General features: G+C 33.9%; 1 protein-coding gene across 4 annotated transcripts in view; it reads right to left on the bottom strand.

The window, feature by feature from the left end:
• The window catches only part of znf385c (zinc finger protein 385C), a 201,773-nt gene that overhangs the window by 38,143 nt on the left and 143,466 nt on the right, over positions 1-20,164 (bottom strand). For 3 of the 4 annotated variants that reach the window (XM_056453257.1, XM_056453258.1, XM_056453260.1), the window contains 2 exons: positions 16,272-16,414; positions 7,626-7,736 (listed from right to left, as the gene is read on the bottom strand). In XM_056453257.1, the coding sequence (XP_056309232.1) occupies positions 7,626-7,736; positions 16,272-16,414 (254 nt within the window). The remainder of the gene's footprint in view (positions 1-7,625; positions 7,737-16,271; positions 16,415-20,164) is intronic. The other variant, XM_056453259.1, reaches the window with a different exon arrangement.

The following is a 20,164-nucleotide window of genomic DNA, read 5'->3' as shown; positions in this document are numbered from 1 at the left end:
AATGACGACAAAAGTAAATACATTTATGTTATTACGAAAATTTATTTTTGATTTTATTTTATTTTTTACATTTTATTCATCAAAAAAGTTGATGTTTTTCCAAAACATATGATTTAGAACAAGTTTTTTCACTATTAATAATAATAATACATTTAAAAATCTGCATATTATTATTTCTGAAGGATCATGTGACAACGAAGACTGAAGTAATGATTTGAAAATGTTTAAAAATCAAAGAAATAGATTCTAGGAAATAAATAGAAATAAATTATAGGAATATAGTTTGAAAAATTCAAAATCGAGTGCTCAAAAGTTATTTTACATTGTAATAATCTTTGAAAATATTTGTTTTTTTACATTACATCTGTTTGCCTCTTAAAATATGCTAGTAAATTTAACAAATAATCACAAATAAACAACATGTAGCATTAAATTAAACTTGACATTTTATATCTGCACTATTTGTCACATGTAATACAGCATGTTTTTAATTTACAGTTTTGAAAATTCATGAAATACACCTGCCTCGGTGAGCAGACGATTTTCCGATAACCACGCCAAAAAGCTATTAATTGACCAAGTATTTAATTAACCAGCTACCCCAGACATTTAGAGGAACAGGGTGTGCACGCACGCACGCACGCACGCACGCACGCACGCGCACACACACACACACACACTTTAATTTCTTCTTAACTAGACCATGTTAATCAAACATGAAGTTGACTGGAGTTATTCAAACAGAATAATGTAATAAAGGAGACAGAATGACGGAATGGAGAGAGTCAGATAAAACAACCAACAGACAAGTGAACAGAGAAACTGAAAGACAGAGAGATGAGATTGTTGTACGCTGAACCACGATCAGTGGGAAACTAATGAGTGATTGATAGACTTTCAGACGTCTAACTGAGCAAACACTGCTGGGTTTCCTCACGCAGAATGTATCTGGGCTAAAAAAGCACAGACCAGCAGTGAAATCTGAACAGCAGATCTGCAAATGACGTCCCTATTCAATAGTTCTTTCCACAGCATGTGAAAAATATATAGATTCATTTTCATGGCTAAACAAATGATGTCAACAGGAAATTTCTATATAGTATACTTGTTCCTGCCCTAGTATAACTGTGATTATGATGTAGCGCCTGTTTCCCAAGGGGAAATCCTCTTGCCGACACCGGACAACAGTTCATCAAACTGGGCTCAGCTCAGTCAGAAGCACCGCTGAAAGTGTCCGTCATCCAGGTATAGTTTCTAGAGGAGTTGATAAACTCACAGAACTGGGTGCACCTCTGACAGGATCGAGTTGACTCAGACACGGTGCCAAACAAATCTCTCTGTGTTTTTCAGTCTTCGTTTTTACGTTTGTAATATTTGAACTGTTTGTGTTTATGCAATGTGTCATGAATTTATAATCTGCGTCTCATTTTGAAGGCTGCTACTGATCTCTGGAGCTTACATTTTCGGCCACGTCTGCATACATTGAGGCAGCCTTCATGACTTAAATGAAACTTTTCTACCAGGGAAAGATGGGGTGCAAAATATAATTGGGCAGACTGGCAGTGGGTGGGTTATAGAGAACAAATACACAGAATGAAGGGAGAATAACTGACTTTTGCATTGTTTTTCAGATAAACAATTATGTTTACAACACTTTTCATGATTTCTTAAATATCTGCAAACACACTAGGGCATTTTCATGCTTTAGAAGAGTCGAAAACGTCTATATAGCACCTTTAAATAAACATTTATATGAATCACTAATTAGTACTACTTGTCACCACCTACTGGCAGGTTAAATTTCATGATTGATTACCCATGACTAGGGCCAGACAGAATCTGCGGACATTTTTTGCTATTTCTGCGGAGACTGTTGTAAAATATCTGTGGATTTATGCAGAATAATTTTGGAAGTTTCGTAACTAAAAACTTAGTATATGAAATAAAAAATATTATCTTTTTAACTTTTATTTAATGTTTATAATGCAAATCCATCTAGATCCACTTATTTGGTAAACAAAGCAAGTCTTTCCTATAATATACCTACTAAAAGACAGAAAATATTACTTTATAAACTGTATTGTAAATAAATCAACACTTACATACTAGTCAATATTATCATTGAAATTAATTAAAAAACTAAATAAATATAAATGTACACACATTTACACAAGAAAATAAATCTGTGGCAATCTGTCGATTTCTGTGTGCGCAGATTCCGTATGTGCCTACCCATGACATGCCTAAACCTGTGAAGGTTTCAGCACAACAACACAAATTCAGCAAAATATCCTTAAATTATTGCTATTATTATAACACGTATAATAACTAATTTATACATAATTTAACTAACTAGAATCTACTCTTTTCACTTAATTTTCGATATTTAATAAAATACATTTATTTAATATCAATATTTCAATAAATCAATAAACACTCCTGCGCAGGCAGCACTGACAAAACTGTTACGGCAAAAATGAATATACAGCCATCAAAAATCTAGAAAAACAGCCTGAAACTGATCAAGTGTCGCTCAGAAGCTGACACACACACACACACACACACACACACACACACACACACACACACACACACGCACGCACGCGCACACACACACACACACACACACACACACTCACACATTCACACACTATAAGTGAGTGAGACATAACTGTTTATGACAACACAAGCAGCATGAATCTGGCAGTGAAGATAAGCGGTGCTTTCATGTCTCTCAGCTTCACAGATCTTCTCTCTATGCGCAGCACTGGACTTGCCAGAAACAACAAAGACTGATAAAGCTGCTGTACGGTGCAAGCGGAGTCATACAGTAAACATACATAAAAAGATGCACTCTAAACTTCTATGATGCTGTAGAACACACATTGTGATGGATGGAGGCAGGCTGGTGATTCTGATCATTAAAACTGTTTTATTATCATAAAAAGATGAACAATAACCTTTAAACTATTGTTATAAGACATACAGTGTAGGTGGATTTCTTTTCTGGAGGACAAAGATTGTCAAGATTCTATTAGTTTCAATACTGTCAAAAAATACACCGAAAAAGTTTCCATATTTTGTGATTCATGTTTTTTTTCTGTCTATTTATGGTTATGAATTGCATTATGGGAGCTTGATCTCTGCTCTGTCGGCTTTTGATGTTGAAAATTGAACTCTGCAGTTTAACAAAGTGACTTTTGCTGACATTTTAGTAGTTTAAAAGTATATATTATCAGGGGAGGATTAAACTAATAAGCAAGGTAAGTGGCCGCTTAGGGCCCCAGGAAATACAAGGGTCCCCTAATAACTACCTAGAAGTATAAAGTCATTCATTTTCTTTTCAGCTTAATCTCTTTATTAATCTGGGGGTGCCACAGCGGAATGAACCGCCAACTTATCCAAAATATGTTTTTTACGCAGCAGGTGCCTTTCCAGCTGCAAGAAGTATAAATTATACCTATAAATTATCATATATAACATCATTTTCTATCATATTTTGTACATTGAGGGTCTAAAAAATAAGTTTAATAATGTATTACATCTGCACAAATGTGTCCCCCACCCTCAATAATGCAGCAGTCAAGCGGTCAAATCAGGTAAAGATTTAGTTTTAAAAGTGAAATTTTTAAAAGTTGAAAAGTTGAAAGTTTCAAAATAGTAGTCATTTTAAGAAAACAAACTATTTAAAAAGTTTTACAAGATGCTTTACATTTAATTAATATTTAGCATTAAGGTCAAATGTAGTAAAGAGTGATAGAAGAAAAACAAAAGCAAAATAAATAGTTTTATGTGCATTGCACCTCAAGGCTGGAGCTGTGCATCACTAAATCCATCCCGATATATCATATAATAAATAAAATACTCAGAATTAGGTCTGTAAAATGACAGAAAAAGTACAGGCAGTTTATTACCAGGTTTTTGTACTAGATTTTACAACACCAACTCAGACAATATACAGTAGCTGTCAGGATCACCAGCAATCTATGCTTTGCAGATCGCTGGAAAACCTGCATTATCACCCATACTACAATTCTGCCACTATATGAACTACAAATCCCAGAAACCATTGCTCCAATCACTCCTGCCACAGCTGACAGTCATCCGGACATTGACACAGCTGGTAACTCATCATGGACTCATTATCTGGAATATATATTCACCTTTCAAACATTAGCATTAGCATTACAAAGCTGTCTGTTGTCTAGCCTTGCCTTGTTTTGCTGGCAGCTAACTCTCTGCAACTCTCACATGGTCGCCCACTGAAGCTAAACGGGAGACCACATGGGAAAGCTAGGTTGCTGCCAGAGGGGGTGTTAGTGAGACCAGCAGGGGGTGCTCAACCTGCGGTCTGTGTGGGTCCTAATGCCCCAGTATAGTGACAGGGACTCTATACTGCTCAGTGAGCGCAGTCTTTCGGATGAGACATTAAACCGAGGTCCCGACTCTCTGTGGTTGTAGGATTTCCATCGTCATAGGATGTCCATCGAAAAAGAGTAGGGGTTTACCTTGGCATCCTGGCCAAATTTGCTTACTGGCCTCTATCCATTATGGCCTCCTTACCATACCCATATCATAATTGGCTTCATCACTGTCTCCTCTCTACCAATCAGCTGGTGTGTGGTGTGCGGTCTGGCGCAATATGACTGCCGTCGCGTCATCCAGGTGGACGCTGCACACTGATGGTGGATAAGGAGATTCCCCCCAAAAATGTGTAAAGAGCTTTGAGTGTCCAGAAAAGCGCCATATAAATGCTATATAAAGGAATCATTATTGTTATAATTATTTGACCTTTGCCTTGTTTTATTGTTTTCACTGCCTGTCCTGATCATTTGTTTGTTTCTTGACTATGATTCTGGATTTCCTGAATGCTTGTTCGCCCCTGTCTTGACCATTGCCTGCCTGGCTAATCTGTTTACTGAACTGCATGTGGAATAATCCTGAACTGCTTCAGCTATGTGTGTTTGCAATCAAGGGGGATCTGTGTCAGGTGTGTAAGTGAAGTGCATGATGACATTGTAGTTCATTAAAGTGGCAGATTTATAGTTCTTCAGCGATCTGCACAGGCTGGATCGCTGGTGATTGTGACAAAAGCACTTCAAACTATTAAAAATGTCGACAAAATTTATTTATTTCAACTTTTCAACATCAAACGAAAGGAAAGATCAAGGTCTCATAATTCAAATCATAAATAAATATGGGGAAAAATATGGGGATTCATTAGGGATTTATTTTCACCAAAAAGTTAGATCTAATTGGGTTAATTCAGTGGTTTAATAAGATCAATTCTATGTAAACTGTATTTATGATGCATACTATAAACAGGCAAGCAGATGAGCCCACAATATGAATGCAATTAATGCAATAATAACTCAAAGCATTTACTTTAAAATGGTTTTAATGCATGTGAAAATGCTGAATCATTGCAATTTAACATGTTGCCTTCCTATTCTGCTCTCTATACATACACTCTAAAAATGCTTAAATGTAACACAACATTCGGTTGTTGTTTTACCCGAGTTTAAATTGAAACAAATTACAGTAGCATTTTAGAGCATAAACACCTGGTAAAACTATAAAATGGCTTGTGGAACAGACTTTTATTTGTTATGAACTTGAATATGAACCTCCAAAATGTTATGGCCATAAAGCACAAGGTTCATGTGAAATGCAATCAAACGAGAATGAGTTTTCACATCTGCAGGTGAGAATTTTTTTCTAGTGAATGACTTTGGTCAGTTCTTTACACACTTATTAAATGACTCAAAGCATAGTCATATGAGTCACATGAAGCACTTTTAGGATGGATTTTGGTGTTTGGCAGCTGTAATAACCAATAATTGCATGAAGATACTTCAAAAATACTTTGTGCTCAATGTAAAAAAAAAGTTACAGGCATACAGGTTTAGAACAACATAACACATGACAGAATTAAAATTTCTAGTTAAACAAGTTAAACAATTAACAATTCTAAAGAAAAAGTTCTGTCTTTGACGATGTAGCACCAATTTTATACAAGCAATAATAGATTCAAGGTTGTGATATACTGTATTATTCATTATACAGTAAGACCTTTTATTGCTTTATAGTAATTGGGTTACAATTAGTCTGCAGTAATTATAATAATGAGGATAATAATACAATAGAAGGCAATGGGAAGTACCATTTAACTAGTCAAATGTGTGTGCGTGTGTGTGTGTAAAAGGAGAAAGAGAGAGATGTTAGAGGAATGGTAAAAAAAATAAATAAAAAAACACACTATCAAAGACAAAATGTGACCCTGGACCACAAGTCATGAGTGCCAAATTTATAATTAAGTTTATACATTATATGGAAGAATAAACCAAATAAATATGTTTCAAATGATGTATTTGTTAGGATAGGACGATATTTGGTTGAGATAAAAATTAATCTTAATTTTTAAATTAATTAATTAATAAATTAATTTAAAATCTTTAAAATTGTTCAAATGAAGTTGCATATTGCTAATCAATACTAATCAAAAACTATATATAGTAGGGCATTTACATAATATCTACATGGAACATGATCTCCTAATTATGATGATGATCTAACCTAAATCTCCTATTTATTTTTGACATAACAACAACAGCAACAAAAAAGATTATTGGCTATTGCTAAAAATATGCCCATACAAAATAAGCCTTAAAAAATAAGGTTTTGTGATTCAGGGTCACAAATAAAAAGAGCAAAGACAAAATTGTGACAGAAAACAGGAAAGAATGAAAGACAGCAAGAAAGTAGGCATGAAAAAAAGGCGAAGGCAAGCGTGCAAGAAAAAAAGAAGCAAGCATGAAAGAAAGCAAGCAAGCAAGAAAGAAAGAAAGTAAGAAATAAAGGATGAAAAGAAAAAGCAAGAAAAGGAAGAAAGAAAGAAAGAAAGAAAGAAAGAAAGAAAGAAAGAAAGAAAGAAACAAACAAAAGAAATAAAGCAAGAAAAGAAAGAGGTAAAGAAATCAAGCAAGAAAGAAAGAAAAGAAAGAAAGAAAGAAACAAAGAGAAAGCAAGAAAGGAAGAAAGAAAGAAAGAAAGAAAGAAAGAAAGAAAGAAAGAAAGAAAGGAGAAAAAGAAATAAAGCAAGAAAAGAAAGAGGAAAAGAAATCAAGCAAGAAAGAAAGAAAAGAAAGAAACAAAGAAACAAAGAGAAAGCAAGAAAGGAAAGAAGAAAGAAAGAAAGAAAGAAAGAAAGAAAGAGAAAAGAAAGAAAGAAAGAAAGAAAGAAAGAAAGAAAGAAAGAAAGAAAGAAAGAAAGAAAGAAAGAAAGGAAAGGGAGAAAGAAAAGGAACGAAAGAAAGAAAGAAAGAAAGAAAGAAAGAAAGAAAGCAAAAAAAGGAAGAAAGAAAGAAAGTAAGAAAAGAAATAAAGCGAGAAAAGAAAGAAAGAGCAAGAATGAAAGAAGAAAGAAAGAAAGAAAGAAAGAAAAACAGAAAGAATGCAAGAAAGAAAGCAAGCAACCATGCAAGGAAGAAAGAAGACAGAATAGGATAAAGAAAGAAAGGCTAAATGCTGTAAGGGATGAAACAGCTTTTACCCATCCAACGGTGATGTTTACTATCTGTCATCACTACTGCAGAGGGTAAAGCACACACACACTACACACTAACCGTGGAGTTGAAGCGCAGGTGGCAGATATTGCATGAGATGACCTGTTTTTTCTTCAGGGACTGAGGAACGCCAAATGTGTGGTTGATCACTGCCTTCTGCACCGGGTCCATCTGAGGAAAAAAAATATAGTTAAAAATATTTAAATATAAATTCTATTGAAATCAATTCAATATCAACAGACTCTAACACACTAAATCAGACAGCCATAATCCGGACACCATGCTAACACACACACCACATCACATCACAATAGGAGTATGTTCATGGAGCCAGATCAGTCTCAAAATAACAAAATTGTATTTTTGAATCGTATTTCGAATTAACGAATTTGATTTGTGTATTTTTGAATCGTGTTTTGAATTTACGAATCTGATTTGTGTATTTACGAATCGTCTTATGAAATGACGAATTCGATTTGTGTATTTTTGAATCGTATTGTGAATTAGAAAATTGGATTTGTGTATTTTTGAATTGTGTTTTGAACTTACGAATTGGATGTGTATTTATGAATCGTGTTTTTAACTTACGAACCAGACTTGTTTTTTTGAGTCGCGTTTTGAACTTACGAACTGGATTTGTGTATTTAAGAATCGTGTTTTAAATTTGCAAATTGGATGTGTAGTTTTGAATTGTGTTTTGAATTGACGAATTGGATGTGTGAATTTTTTTTATCGTGTTTTGAACTTGTGAATTGGATTTGTGTATTTTTGAGTCATGTTTTGAACATACAAATTGGATGTGTATTTACGAATCGTCTTTTAAATTGACGAATTTGATTTGTGTATTTTTGAATCCTGTTTTGAACTTATGAATTTGATTTATTTTTGTATTGTGTTTTCAATTTACAAACTGGATTTGTGTGTTTTTTGAGTCGTGTTTTGAATTTACAAATTGGATTTGTGTATTGATTATTTATGTTTTGAATTTACAAATTGGATTTGTGTATTAATTATTTATGTTTTGAATTTACAAATTGGATGTGTATTTTTGAGTCGTGTTTTAAATTGACGAATTGGATTTGTATATTTTTGAGTCGTGTTTTGAACTTACGAATTGGATTTATGTACTTTTAAATCGTGTTTTGAATTTACAAATTGGATTTGTTTATTCATGAATCGTCTTTTGAATTGACAAATTGTATTTATGTATTTTTGAGTCATTTTTGAATTTTGTGGATTTGTGTAATTTTACATCGTCTTTTGAATTTATGAATTGAATTTGTGTATTTATGAATTGTAATAATTCGAACTTACGAATTGGATTTGTGCATTTATTAATTGTTTTGAACTTATGAATTGGATTTGAGTCATGTTTTGAACTTACGAATTAGATTTGTGTATATTACAAATTGTGTTTTGAATTCACAAATTGGATTTGTCAATTTACGAATCGTGTTTTGAACTTGTGAATTTGATTTTTGAGTGGTGTTTTAAATTTACAAACTGGATGTATGTATTTTTGGGTTGTGTTTTGAATTTACAAATTGTATTGTGTGTTTTTTTAGTCATGTTTTGAATTGACGAATTGGATTTGTGTATTTTTAAATCGTGTTTTGAATTTATGAAGTGGATTTGTGTATTTTTAAATCGTGTTTTGAATTTATGAAGTGGATTTGTGTATTTTTAAATCGTGTTTTGAATTTATGAATTGTAATTTGAACTTACCAAATGGATTTGTGTATTTATTAATTGTGTTTTAAACTTACGAATTGGATTTGTGTATTTTCTAATCGTGTTGTGAATTTACAAATTGGATTTGTGTATTTTCGAATCGTGTTGTGAACTTATGAATTGGATGTGTTTATTATGAATTGTGTTTTGAATTCACAAATTGGATTTGTGTATTTTCAAATTGTGTTCTGATTTTACTGTTTACACTGAAAAGATTCATTGAATTTATAAAATATTTTTAAGCTGAGTGGTAGTAAACAATTTATTTGGGCTGAATTTAAACAAACAAAGTAAGCTGAACTTTATTAAATTATATTTGTTTGTTTAAATTGTTTGCAACCACTCATCTTACAAAATGAGTAAATGCAATAAACATATTTTTTTAGTGTACAAAGCCAATCATAGTAGACAAAAAACAAACAAACAAACAAACAAACAAAAAAAAATAATAAAGTAGTGACTGCTGGTTGAAGGAAAATAGCGCAGTACAAGTACTACTTTACAGCACTAAAATGTAGTCTAAAAAACACGATGTAAACTACTTAAAGTACAATTTCTAAGAAAACTATTCTACTACAGTTATTTGATTATTTGTAACTCAATTCTGCGCATGATTTTAGCACATTTTTGCTTTTTTCACTGAAAAAAAAATGGATCAATTTAAATTACTTTAACTTGTTACATCTAAAATAATCAAGTCTTTTCAACATATTTTATTAACAAAAGTGCAATAAATTAAGTTGGAAAGACATAACTCTTTTAACTCTTTTCCACTTTACAGTGCAGTGCATCCTGCTGTTTCCATCCAGCGCTTTTTTATTGCAATACTCCAAAGTGTGCATAAACAAAATAGGTGACTGGAAACATAGCTCCAGATTCTGCAGCTGGTCACGCGTCTATTTGTTTTTTGAGCCTTAAGAACGTTGTAGTTGTTCATCTGCAGTCATCCTTGACCGTCTGGGACGCTGCCAGGTCAATGCGTGTGTGTATGTGTCTGTGTGTCAGTGAGTGTATGTCTTATCAAGTCACCTATTGTTGACCGTGAGTATGGGAGAGGGTCCGGAGATGAGCATGATACTATTGCAGGAACGAGGGAGATGAGAGATGACAACAAAAAGGAGGAGAAGAGATGAGAGGCAGAGCAGTAATATGAAGAGAAGAGAAGCAAGAAAGGAGACTAGAAGAGAAAGGATGAGATGAGATAGGAAGCAAAACCAGAGACAAAAAGGAGATGAGAATAAGAATTGCATTAATTAATACAAACTGTTAGACATCCTATTGTATTACTGCGGTAACTTACTGGCAGCACTGTTACCGAAACTGCCTTTTTATGGTAACTTACCAGTAAATGTGTTTTACAGTAGCAGGGCACTACCGCAATTTCATTTTATAGTAAAATATACTTCTTTTTAAGGTAAAATGCCTATCACATTTTAATTTTACAGTATCACAATGTTTACAGTACTTTACCGTCATTTATTTCAATTTCACACAAGCAGTCCTAAATTTTTAGAGCTTTCTTTTGAATTCAACTGAATTTCAAACAAGTGACTAATTTTTAAACTGTCTCGTTTTTTTAATCTTAAACTACAGTAGCAGTACTTAATTACCGTAGAATACCGCAAATTTCTAATATTCCTAGATTCTCCCGTATTTTACAGTTCTATCCCGCTATCATCCCGTAAAGGTATTTTCCCGTATTTCTCCCGTAAATCCAGTCTTTCTCTGAAGGGTGGCAAATAAACATTAAAGAGCCGAGCCTCCCTATACACAACCTGTACCGCCGAACCACCAGGGATCACCCCTTGCTCTTAAATGTGAATCTGTTTTGTGCTTTCGGTTTGTTAAGGCATGAAAACACTTTGAAATAAATATAAAAACGGCGCAATTCCCTTTCCTTTTTATTACAGGTGCAGGTCTCCTCTTCGTATGCAATCCTCAAAACAGTCATATAGCGGTGCATGACTGTCAGCTGACGCACTCTATAGTGATAAATAGATGCTGTTTCCCAAACGGATTCTGTACACGCGATTTGAAGCGAAAGTCTGGGACTTAGGTGTGTGTTTAAACAGACATATACACATAATTAATAATAATAATATCTAAAGATGTCGATCTTGGTGGGTTTTTTTTTAAACACAACTAATTTCGTCCTAAAATAGCATAAAAAGTTAGGAAAGCAATCAAATACTTTTATTATAACGTTAGATCTGTGCATTTTTAAAGTGACATCTGTTATTTAATGTAATCAAATGAAAAAAATCTAAATAAATAAGACATTCATTCGTTGCTCTTTAATCAGAATGTGTAAGTTATACAGTAAAGAATCAGCTAATGAGATTTGATAGCTTGATTCTATTTCATTATAATAGCTTTTTATTTTATAAGCTGAACTGTTTGCTAATGTATTTGCTGCTAACGTATACTATTTATTTTTCCTTTTGTAAATAATAATAATAAAACATATTACTGACAGTTTAACTGTTTATTTACAATGAAACAGCTCCAGATTAACATATTTAGGGGATTTTTTTAAAAGGGGTGGGGAAGGGGGGAATCCCTCATTATGGTGGGCATATTCCTTATTTTCACATCCCAATGTTGACAGGTATGTGCATATCACAGTAGTTGTAACATAGGGATGTTGACAACGGAGTTGAGGATCCACATGCAGTTTATTAATAAGAGTAGTCAGGCAAGCAACAGTCAAAAAGGTGGCAAACAGGAGCATAAAGGTGTCACACCTGCTGTAGTGCCCTCTGGTAGTCTTCAAGCGCACCAGCTCTTGTTTTGGTTTTTGTATCCTAGTCATGTGATTACTCCTTGTTTCCAGCTGTTCCTCGTTGTGTGTCTAATTAGTTCTATCTTTATAAGTCCTGTTGTGTTTAGTTTGCCTTTGGATTTGCAATGTTCTGTTTAGTTCTGTCCTGCTTTATTTGTGGTCCGGGTTATCGTGTTTGGTTTGTTTGTTTGTTCACTTTGTTTAGTATCATGACTATGTTTGGATTCCTGTTTAGTTTTTGTTTGATTCACTCTTGTGCTTAATTTTTGCACTTCACTTTTTCAGCGATTTTGGTACCTTGCCTGTCCCCTTGTCATTTTTTGGATCTTCATTGTTTGACAATAAATGTTTTGCTGCACTTGGATCTTTCCCTTGTTTTTTTGATACCCAGTTGTGAAAAAGAGTAAGCCAGGATCATAGTCAAAAACAAGTGAATGGTCAGTATAGGCAGCGAAGAATCAATAACGAGACAACAAGGCTAGGATCAAACTCGGAAAGACTAGACAAGGATGTGCTTCATGGTGTTACAGACAAGACTCAGCCAGAAGTGTGCGTGTGTGCTTTGTTTATAGTCTAGGTAGTCATTGAACATTTGTTTCAGCTGTGTGTGTGTGTGTGTGAGAGTTTCAGAATTGTTGACAACTGTAGCAAGAGTTGATTTGCGCAATGCAACTTTGTAGTTGGAGTTCAAGTGGTGGCATGTGTGTAGTTCTCCAGTGATCTGCAAACGCTTAATAATAAGTTAAATAAATTGATGAAAACTGTTGCACTATTTTTTTTGTTTCATCTAAACAATATTTTTAGAGATAGAGCAGTAAAATAAAAAAGACAAGCGTTAAAAAAACAAAAAAACAAGATGAGATGAAACAAGATGAGATGAGTTAAAATCGAAACACTGAAAGTCAAGAAAAGCTAGAAGTAAAGCAGAAAAGAGAGAAGAAATGAGACAGCAAACAGTGAACAGAAAATCATTAATGGCTGATCCAATCAATAAAGGTTAAGCAATACAATCAAGAGAAGTGTTAAGAAATGGAAAAGCAGAAATGAGGAGAGACAGAAAAGCTGAAAACGAGTAAAAATGTGATGAGAAGCAATGAAGTAAAATCAAGAGAGGTGAGAAAAGACTAGATGAGGAGCAATAAAGAAGAAAAGAGGCAAGATAAGAATGGACAAGAAATTTGCTTTCATGTGTTGACAATGAAATAAAATAAAGATAATAATAAAAATAATAATAGGTAAAAAAAAAACAAAAAAAAAACCTTGAAAGCCTGTAACCATTGACTTCCATGGTAGGAAAACACTATGGAAGTCAATGGTTTCAGGTTTTCAGCATTTTTCTAAATATCTTCTTTTGTGAAACTCAAACAGGTTTGGAACAAGTGAATGGTGTGTAAATGATGACATTTTCAGTTTTGAAAGTGAACTATCACTTTAAGACACCATCATGGGTCATGAAAACTGCTGATGATTACTGTTGAGGATAGACAGACAAGAGGACACGAGAAGTAACAAAGCCAACAAGGTGAGAAGGGATGAGATAAGAGACAAATCCAGGCCGACACATCATGAAATGAAAAGAGAAGAGACAAGGACATAACAGAAGATCAGTAACAAAGAGTAAATAGGAAAAATCTGAGCAAGAGAAGAGTAGAAAAGAACACATTTAGATTATTATAAATGAATCATTATACATATACTGATTATTACTAATTATTACTGTTTTATCTATAAATATTCATTGTTAAATGTACAGTTTATTCTGATTAATTTGTATTTTTATTTAATTATTATTATTATTATTATTATTTATTTATTATAATTATTATTATTATTTTATTGATTTATTTATTTATATATTTATTTTATTTTTACTTCTACGACTACTATCTACTGTGATTACTATGCATTATTATTATTTATATGCATGTTCTTTTTAATGTAAACTTCATAAATGCTTTGGCAATACATTTGCAACATTTGTCATGCCAATAAAACAATTTTTGCATTGAGAAGAGGAAATGAGAGAAGAAAAGAGAAGAGAAGAGAAGAGGAGAGTAGAGGAGAGGAAAAAAGAGAAGATGAGAGGAGAGAAGAGGAGAGGAGAGGAGAGGAGAGGAGAAAAGAGAAGAGGAGAGGAGAGAAGAGGAGAAAAGCAAAGAAAAGAGAAGAGGAGAGGAGATGAGAAAAGAGAAGAGTGGAGTAGAAAAGAACAGAGCAAAAGAGAGAAGAGAAGATAGTAGAGTAGAGTACAGTATAGTAGAATAGAATAGAATAGAAAAAAGAGAACAGAAGAGGAAAAGAGGAAAAGAAAAGGAGAAGATAATATAATATGAAAGGAGATTATAAGAGAAGATTATAGTATAAAAAAGAATAGAAAAGAAATGAAGAGAACAGAAGAGAATAGAATAGAAGGTAACAGAGTAAAATAGAACAAAAGAGAATTGAAGATAACAGGGTAGAGTAGAATACAATAGAAAAGAGAGAGAAACAAGAGCAGAAAATATAAGAAGAGAAGAGATGAAAAGGAAAAGAATAGAAGAAAGGAGAGGACAAAAGAACAGACGAGAATAAAAGGGAGGGGAATAGAATAGAACAGAAAAGAAAAGAGAATAGAAGACGAGAGTAGAAAAGAGTAGAATAGAATAGAACTAAAAAGAGAATAATAGACAAGAGAATAGAAGACAGAGTAGAGTAGAATAGAATAGAACAGAACAGAATATACAGTAGTAGAGTAGAATAGAATAGAAAATAGAACAGAGAAAATACAAGAACAGAACAGAAGAGAACAGAAAAGAATAGAATAGAATAGAGAACAGAACAGAAACAAGAGTAGAACATATGAAGAGAAGAGCAGAAAATGAAAGGAGAAGAGAGGAGCAGTAAGGAAAGCGCAGGGAAGCAGTGGAGGATAAGAGAGGAGAGAGGTCACTGACAGCTACTTTACTGAAGAGACAGGTGCATTTATCACTCTAGCGCACGCACACACACACACGCGCACACACGCACACACTCACACGCACACAGATCTGATAAGAAAGGACACCAGCACCTGCCCATATATTAGCAAATGCATATACTGTATGAGTCAAAGTGTGCCCTTGGTGTCTATATTATTCTGAGTCCACTAACAGTGTACTTCAAAACATTACATATAAAGTGTGTGTGTGTACTTGTTTATGTGGTTTACAAAGACAACTTATTCTAGGTGTCATATTGTTAATGAAGTGTTATACTGTTACGGTTTATGAGGTCATGCTGTGTATCCTCATAATTCAAAACACTTAAAAAGTATAACTAACAGGGTCTATTGGCATTTAAAGTTTGCCACAGGTTTGCTGTGAGGATTAGGTGTAGGTGTAGGGTAAGACCAGGTTGTTTACACTATAATTATACCTATGGAGCATCCTCAAACCATTTATAAATGTGTGTTTTTGTGTGTTGATGCAAGTTGATGCAGTTTAAGAGGACACAAAATTGTATAACGGGCGACACGGTGTCAGCGTGGTCCGGTTTCCCCCACAGTCCAAAGACATGCGCTATAGGTGAATTGAATAAACTAAATTGGTTGTAGTGTATGTGTGTGAAAGTGAGAGTGTATGAATGTTTCCCAGTACTGGGTTGCGACTGGAAGGGCATCCACTGTTTAAAACATGTGCTGGATAAGTTGCCGATTGATTTCGCTGTGGCAACCCCTGATGAATTAAGGGACTAAGCCAAAGAAAGTCTTTTGACATTCAAAAATTGCCACAGGTTTCCTGTGAGGTTTGGGTTTATGGTTAGGTGTTAGGCCATATAAGTGGTTTTACAGTAAAAAGATACTATACACCTATGGAAAAAGTCCTCATAAACCACACAAACAAGCATGCATGTGTCCAGAATACAGATATCAGAAAGAAAGAAAACCCTGTTACATGCTCACCGCCTCCAAAAACAGCACAGAGAGTCTGAAACTAAATCTAGATCCTAATCTTGAGCTGCTGCTCGACTCTTCAATCTAAAATTACTATCTAACACAATACGCCTCTGTTTAGCGAAGATTCTGCACTTTTAAAAACACCCTGCAGCCTTCTGAGTCCCTCCTTGACATTTAGAGCTGACATTTGGGACCCAACAATGACTTTAAAAAAACATGTCCCGAGTAAACTGTGGACACTTGTGGGAGGGTTTTTTGGAGGTGTGGATGATGAACTCACGTTGTTGAAGTTTGGGAAGAGGCTGAGCGGTGAGGATCCGCTGAGCCGGAAGGGCAGGAAGTGTTTGAGGTCCAGTGGTGTCTGCAGTGGACGACCCTGCATTGGTAATGAGGCCAGCAGGGGGCTCCCCTGAGCAGCCGTACCTGAGCAGAACACAGACAAAACAGGAGCACGCATTAGACCACAGGACAGCAGTTCAATAATGCTATTAGAGCACAAACGCCATGATCAATGAAGAGAATGGAGATACACAATGCAGGATCCAATCACTTATTTTATCATTGCACAATTAATGATCTAAGATGAGACACACCATTTGGTGTTTGCAGTTAAATACATGTTAAATGGTCACAAAACACCAAAACGTGGATATATAGATATAATATGTGGATAGCTTGATCTCACGAGAAAACGTAAGTATTTTACGTTTTTTCAGTTTAGTGGGTAATTCGTACGAATTCGTACGAGTTCAGTCGTACGAAATTGTACGATTTTAAAAAGGAGGCGTGGCACCTAACCCCACCCCCAAACCAACCATCCTCTTTATTTATTTTCTTCCAGTAATGTATATACAATTAAATTTAAATATAAAAATAATTCTAAAAATTGAACGTAAAAGTTCCAAGTTAAAGTGAGTTTACACCCTTTTTGTAGGCAAAGTGGCCAATTGTGTTTTAGTGTGTGTGCACACGTTTCTGAGTGATGGCCTGTTTTTATTTTTAATGTACCTGAGAGACGTAAACAATGTTTAATCAGGTCCCATAAACTCAATCTGCTCCATCTGACTCTATTGTCTTATCTGAGACTATATGTCTTTAATATAATCTCTCTAAAAGGGGTCTGTTAATTTAAATGGAAACACTGAAGGCTTTTTATTAGCATATTGTTGTTTTCTATGTAAATAATAACTACTATTTTTTTCTTCTTCTGTAGATTATGGATAAATTATGGTAATTCTAATACTTTAATAAAATAATTTTGGATTATTTTCACACACTGAACTGAATCTTTTACAAAATCACATATGTTGACTGGACTTGCTGCATCTCAGACACCAATACTTAAATGATTTATAACTGTCAGTCCATCTGAGATTAGGCATACATTTAAACATCACAATTATCGTTTTCAATAGTACACTGTGAATCTATTAGTCCTATTTCTTGTTCAATTTGGCATCTGATAGTGTCGTCAGATGCTCTACGGCTGATTCTACAACCTCATCATGAGTGTTAATATTGATAAATAATGACTAATATGTTGATTCAAAGGCATTGATCACATTAATAATGCACCAGCATAAACACACACATACTGTTAATCTGAATGATCAGGTGTGAACTGGAGCACATCGGCCGAGAGAAATGGACACCATGGGATATGGGATTTTTAATGGTGTCTGTGTGTGTCTACAGGGATATCATGTTTCTAATGGAGCAGGGATGTAGAGGTTTCTCATTTTCCAGTTGACTGAATCTGAAATCCAGAAGCGTACAGATACTTACCTTACTACAAAGATCAATCACACACACACACACACACACACACACACACACATACACACACACACACACACACACATACACACACACACACACACACACACACACACACACACACACACACACACACACACACACTCTACATGGAGGACTGATATCAGTCATTTAATTCTACGTCAAACTGTCAAGTGTGTGTGTGTGTGTGTGTGTGTGTATGTGTGAGTGTGTGTACTGAAGCTTTCACCTCACAGAAGTCCAACATTAATCATAGCCCTGACAATTTATTAGAGCGAGTAAACACACATCCTGAACCTCAGCATACACACAGTACAGTTGTGCTCAGGATTAGGCCTCTCTTAGTGTGCAAAAATAATATGGTGCTGTGTGTCATAAAAAAATCCTGTGCTAAAAAACATATTCTGCTCTCACGCTCTGCATTTAACAGAAAGTTCATGTTGTTTTTCGTAATGTTAATACAAATAAATGGTGATCATGTGGCCTTGTATTCCACATATTCTGACGCAGTACTATAGTTTTAGTGGGGGGAAAAGTCTGACATAATAAATGATTAATTGCGATTTTCTCCATGTTGACGCATAAAAATGGCACATCTCAGCAGATCAGAGGGTGAGTTGTTAATTTTAACTAAGAACTGAAACCTAAATTAGTATTGTTTAATTTTAATAAAGGTAACTGAAACAAAGCTGAATTAAACCATAGATCTATATTATATACATTGGAATTTAAATACAAAATTAATGTTATGCATTTATTTAAAACGTATGTTTATATTAAATATTTTACTGCAAATACAAAATTTCTATAAAATTTATTGACAACCAGGTCAGCCATTTTTAACAGGAAAACAAAACGAAGGAAAAAAAAACTACCTGAAACAAAACAAGACAAACCAAAACAAGACACGACACGACATGAGATGAGACAACACAACACATGAGATGAGACGAGATGAGACAATGAAACAAAATGAAACAAAACAAACAAGACACAAAACAAAACAAATGAAACACAAAACAAAATAAAACACGACACGAAAGAAAACAACACAAAACAAGATGAGACGAGATGACACGACATGAAACAAAACACAAAATGAAACGAAACAAAAAACAAAAAAAAAAACAAAATTAAACAAGATACAACATGAGACGAAAAGAAATGAAGCAAAGCAAAGCAAAGCAAAACAAAAAAAACAAAGCAAAGCAAAAACAAAAAAAATCAAAGCAAAGCAAAACAAAAAAAAACAAAGCAAAGCAAAGCAAAGCAAAGCAAAACATAAGACGACATGAAATTAACAAATAACAAAATGAAACAAAACAAAATGAAACTAAATGAAACAAAACAAAACAAGACACGACACGAAACAACACAAGACAAAACGAGTATAAATTAAAACTGTAAAATCAACCACTAAACTCTTGTTTAAAGTGTTAAAATTGCTGAAACTAAAACCTGATATATATTTAATTATACACTAACTAATTTAACTAATTATACTAACTAATTATAAACAGTAGCGGATTTAGGCAAGGGCAATATGGACGATCGCACAGGGCAGCATCTTGCTGGGGGCGGCATGGGAAAAATAAGATTCGATAAGATTTGCTTTATGCAAGTGTATAGAGCGGTTATCCAAGCATAAAGAGGTTAGGGGCCATTCAAATTTGGCATCTTTTGCACACGCAAGTTTGTTATTCTTTATGTGCTACCGAAACAACGCTGTGAAAATAAATTGACACATGTCAATAATATTAATTCTCGGCCATGAGTCGACTGTTATAATTATTATTCATGCAAAAGTCTTGGAATATTACTCCAGTTGTGTCTTTACACTGTTTTTCACTTACATTTAGGATTGATTTATGTTATTTTTATGTTATTTAGAATAATAGTTGTATAATAATAATAATAATAATAATAATAATAATAATAATAATAATAAACAAATTGTTATATTTATTGAAAATAAATAAATATATTTAAATGTATTTTTTATAATTATTTTAAATGTATATAGTTAAAATATATATTTAAATATTTTAAATATATATAAAGTCAACCACATAGTGTCTTTATTTCTTGGGGGATGGGGGATTGGGAAAGGGGGATGTTTGAAGTGGTTTCGCCCAAGGTGCCATTTAAACTAGAACCACCACTGGTTATAAATGACAAAAACAAACAAACAAAAAATGCAATATAAACAATACTGAGATAACACTGGTCTGTCAATGCAGCTAATCATTTATACAGTATGTTTAATAACAGACTGAAATATAAGTATGCACAGAGAAGATTACTAGTTTAGGAAACACTCACTTACATTTTACACAAAACAAACCCAGTGTATATGGAAAGACAAAACCTCTAGAA

This window comes from Danio aesculapii, chromosome 3 (assembly GCF_903798145.1).
Source record: "Danio aesculapii chromosome 3, fDanAes4.1, whole genome shotgun sequence".
In the NCBI taxonomy this organism is placed as follows: domain Eukaryota; kingdom Metazoa; phylum Chordata; class Actinopteri; order Cypriniformes; family Danionidae; genus Danio; species Danio aesculapii.
The sequence above is the reverse complement of the archived record's forward strand: the minus strand, read 5'-3'. Positions and strand labels throughout refer to the sequence as shown.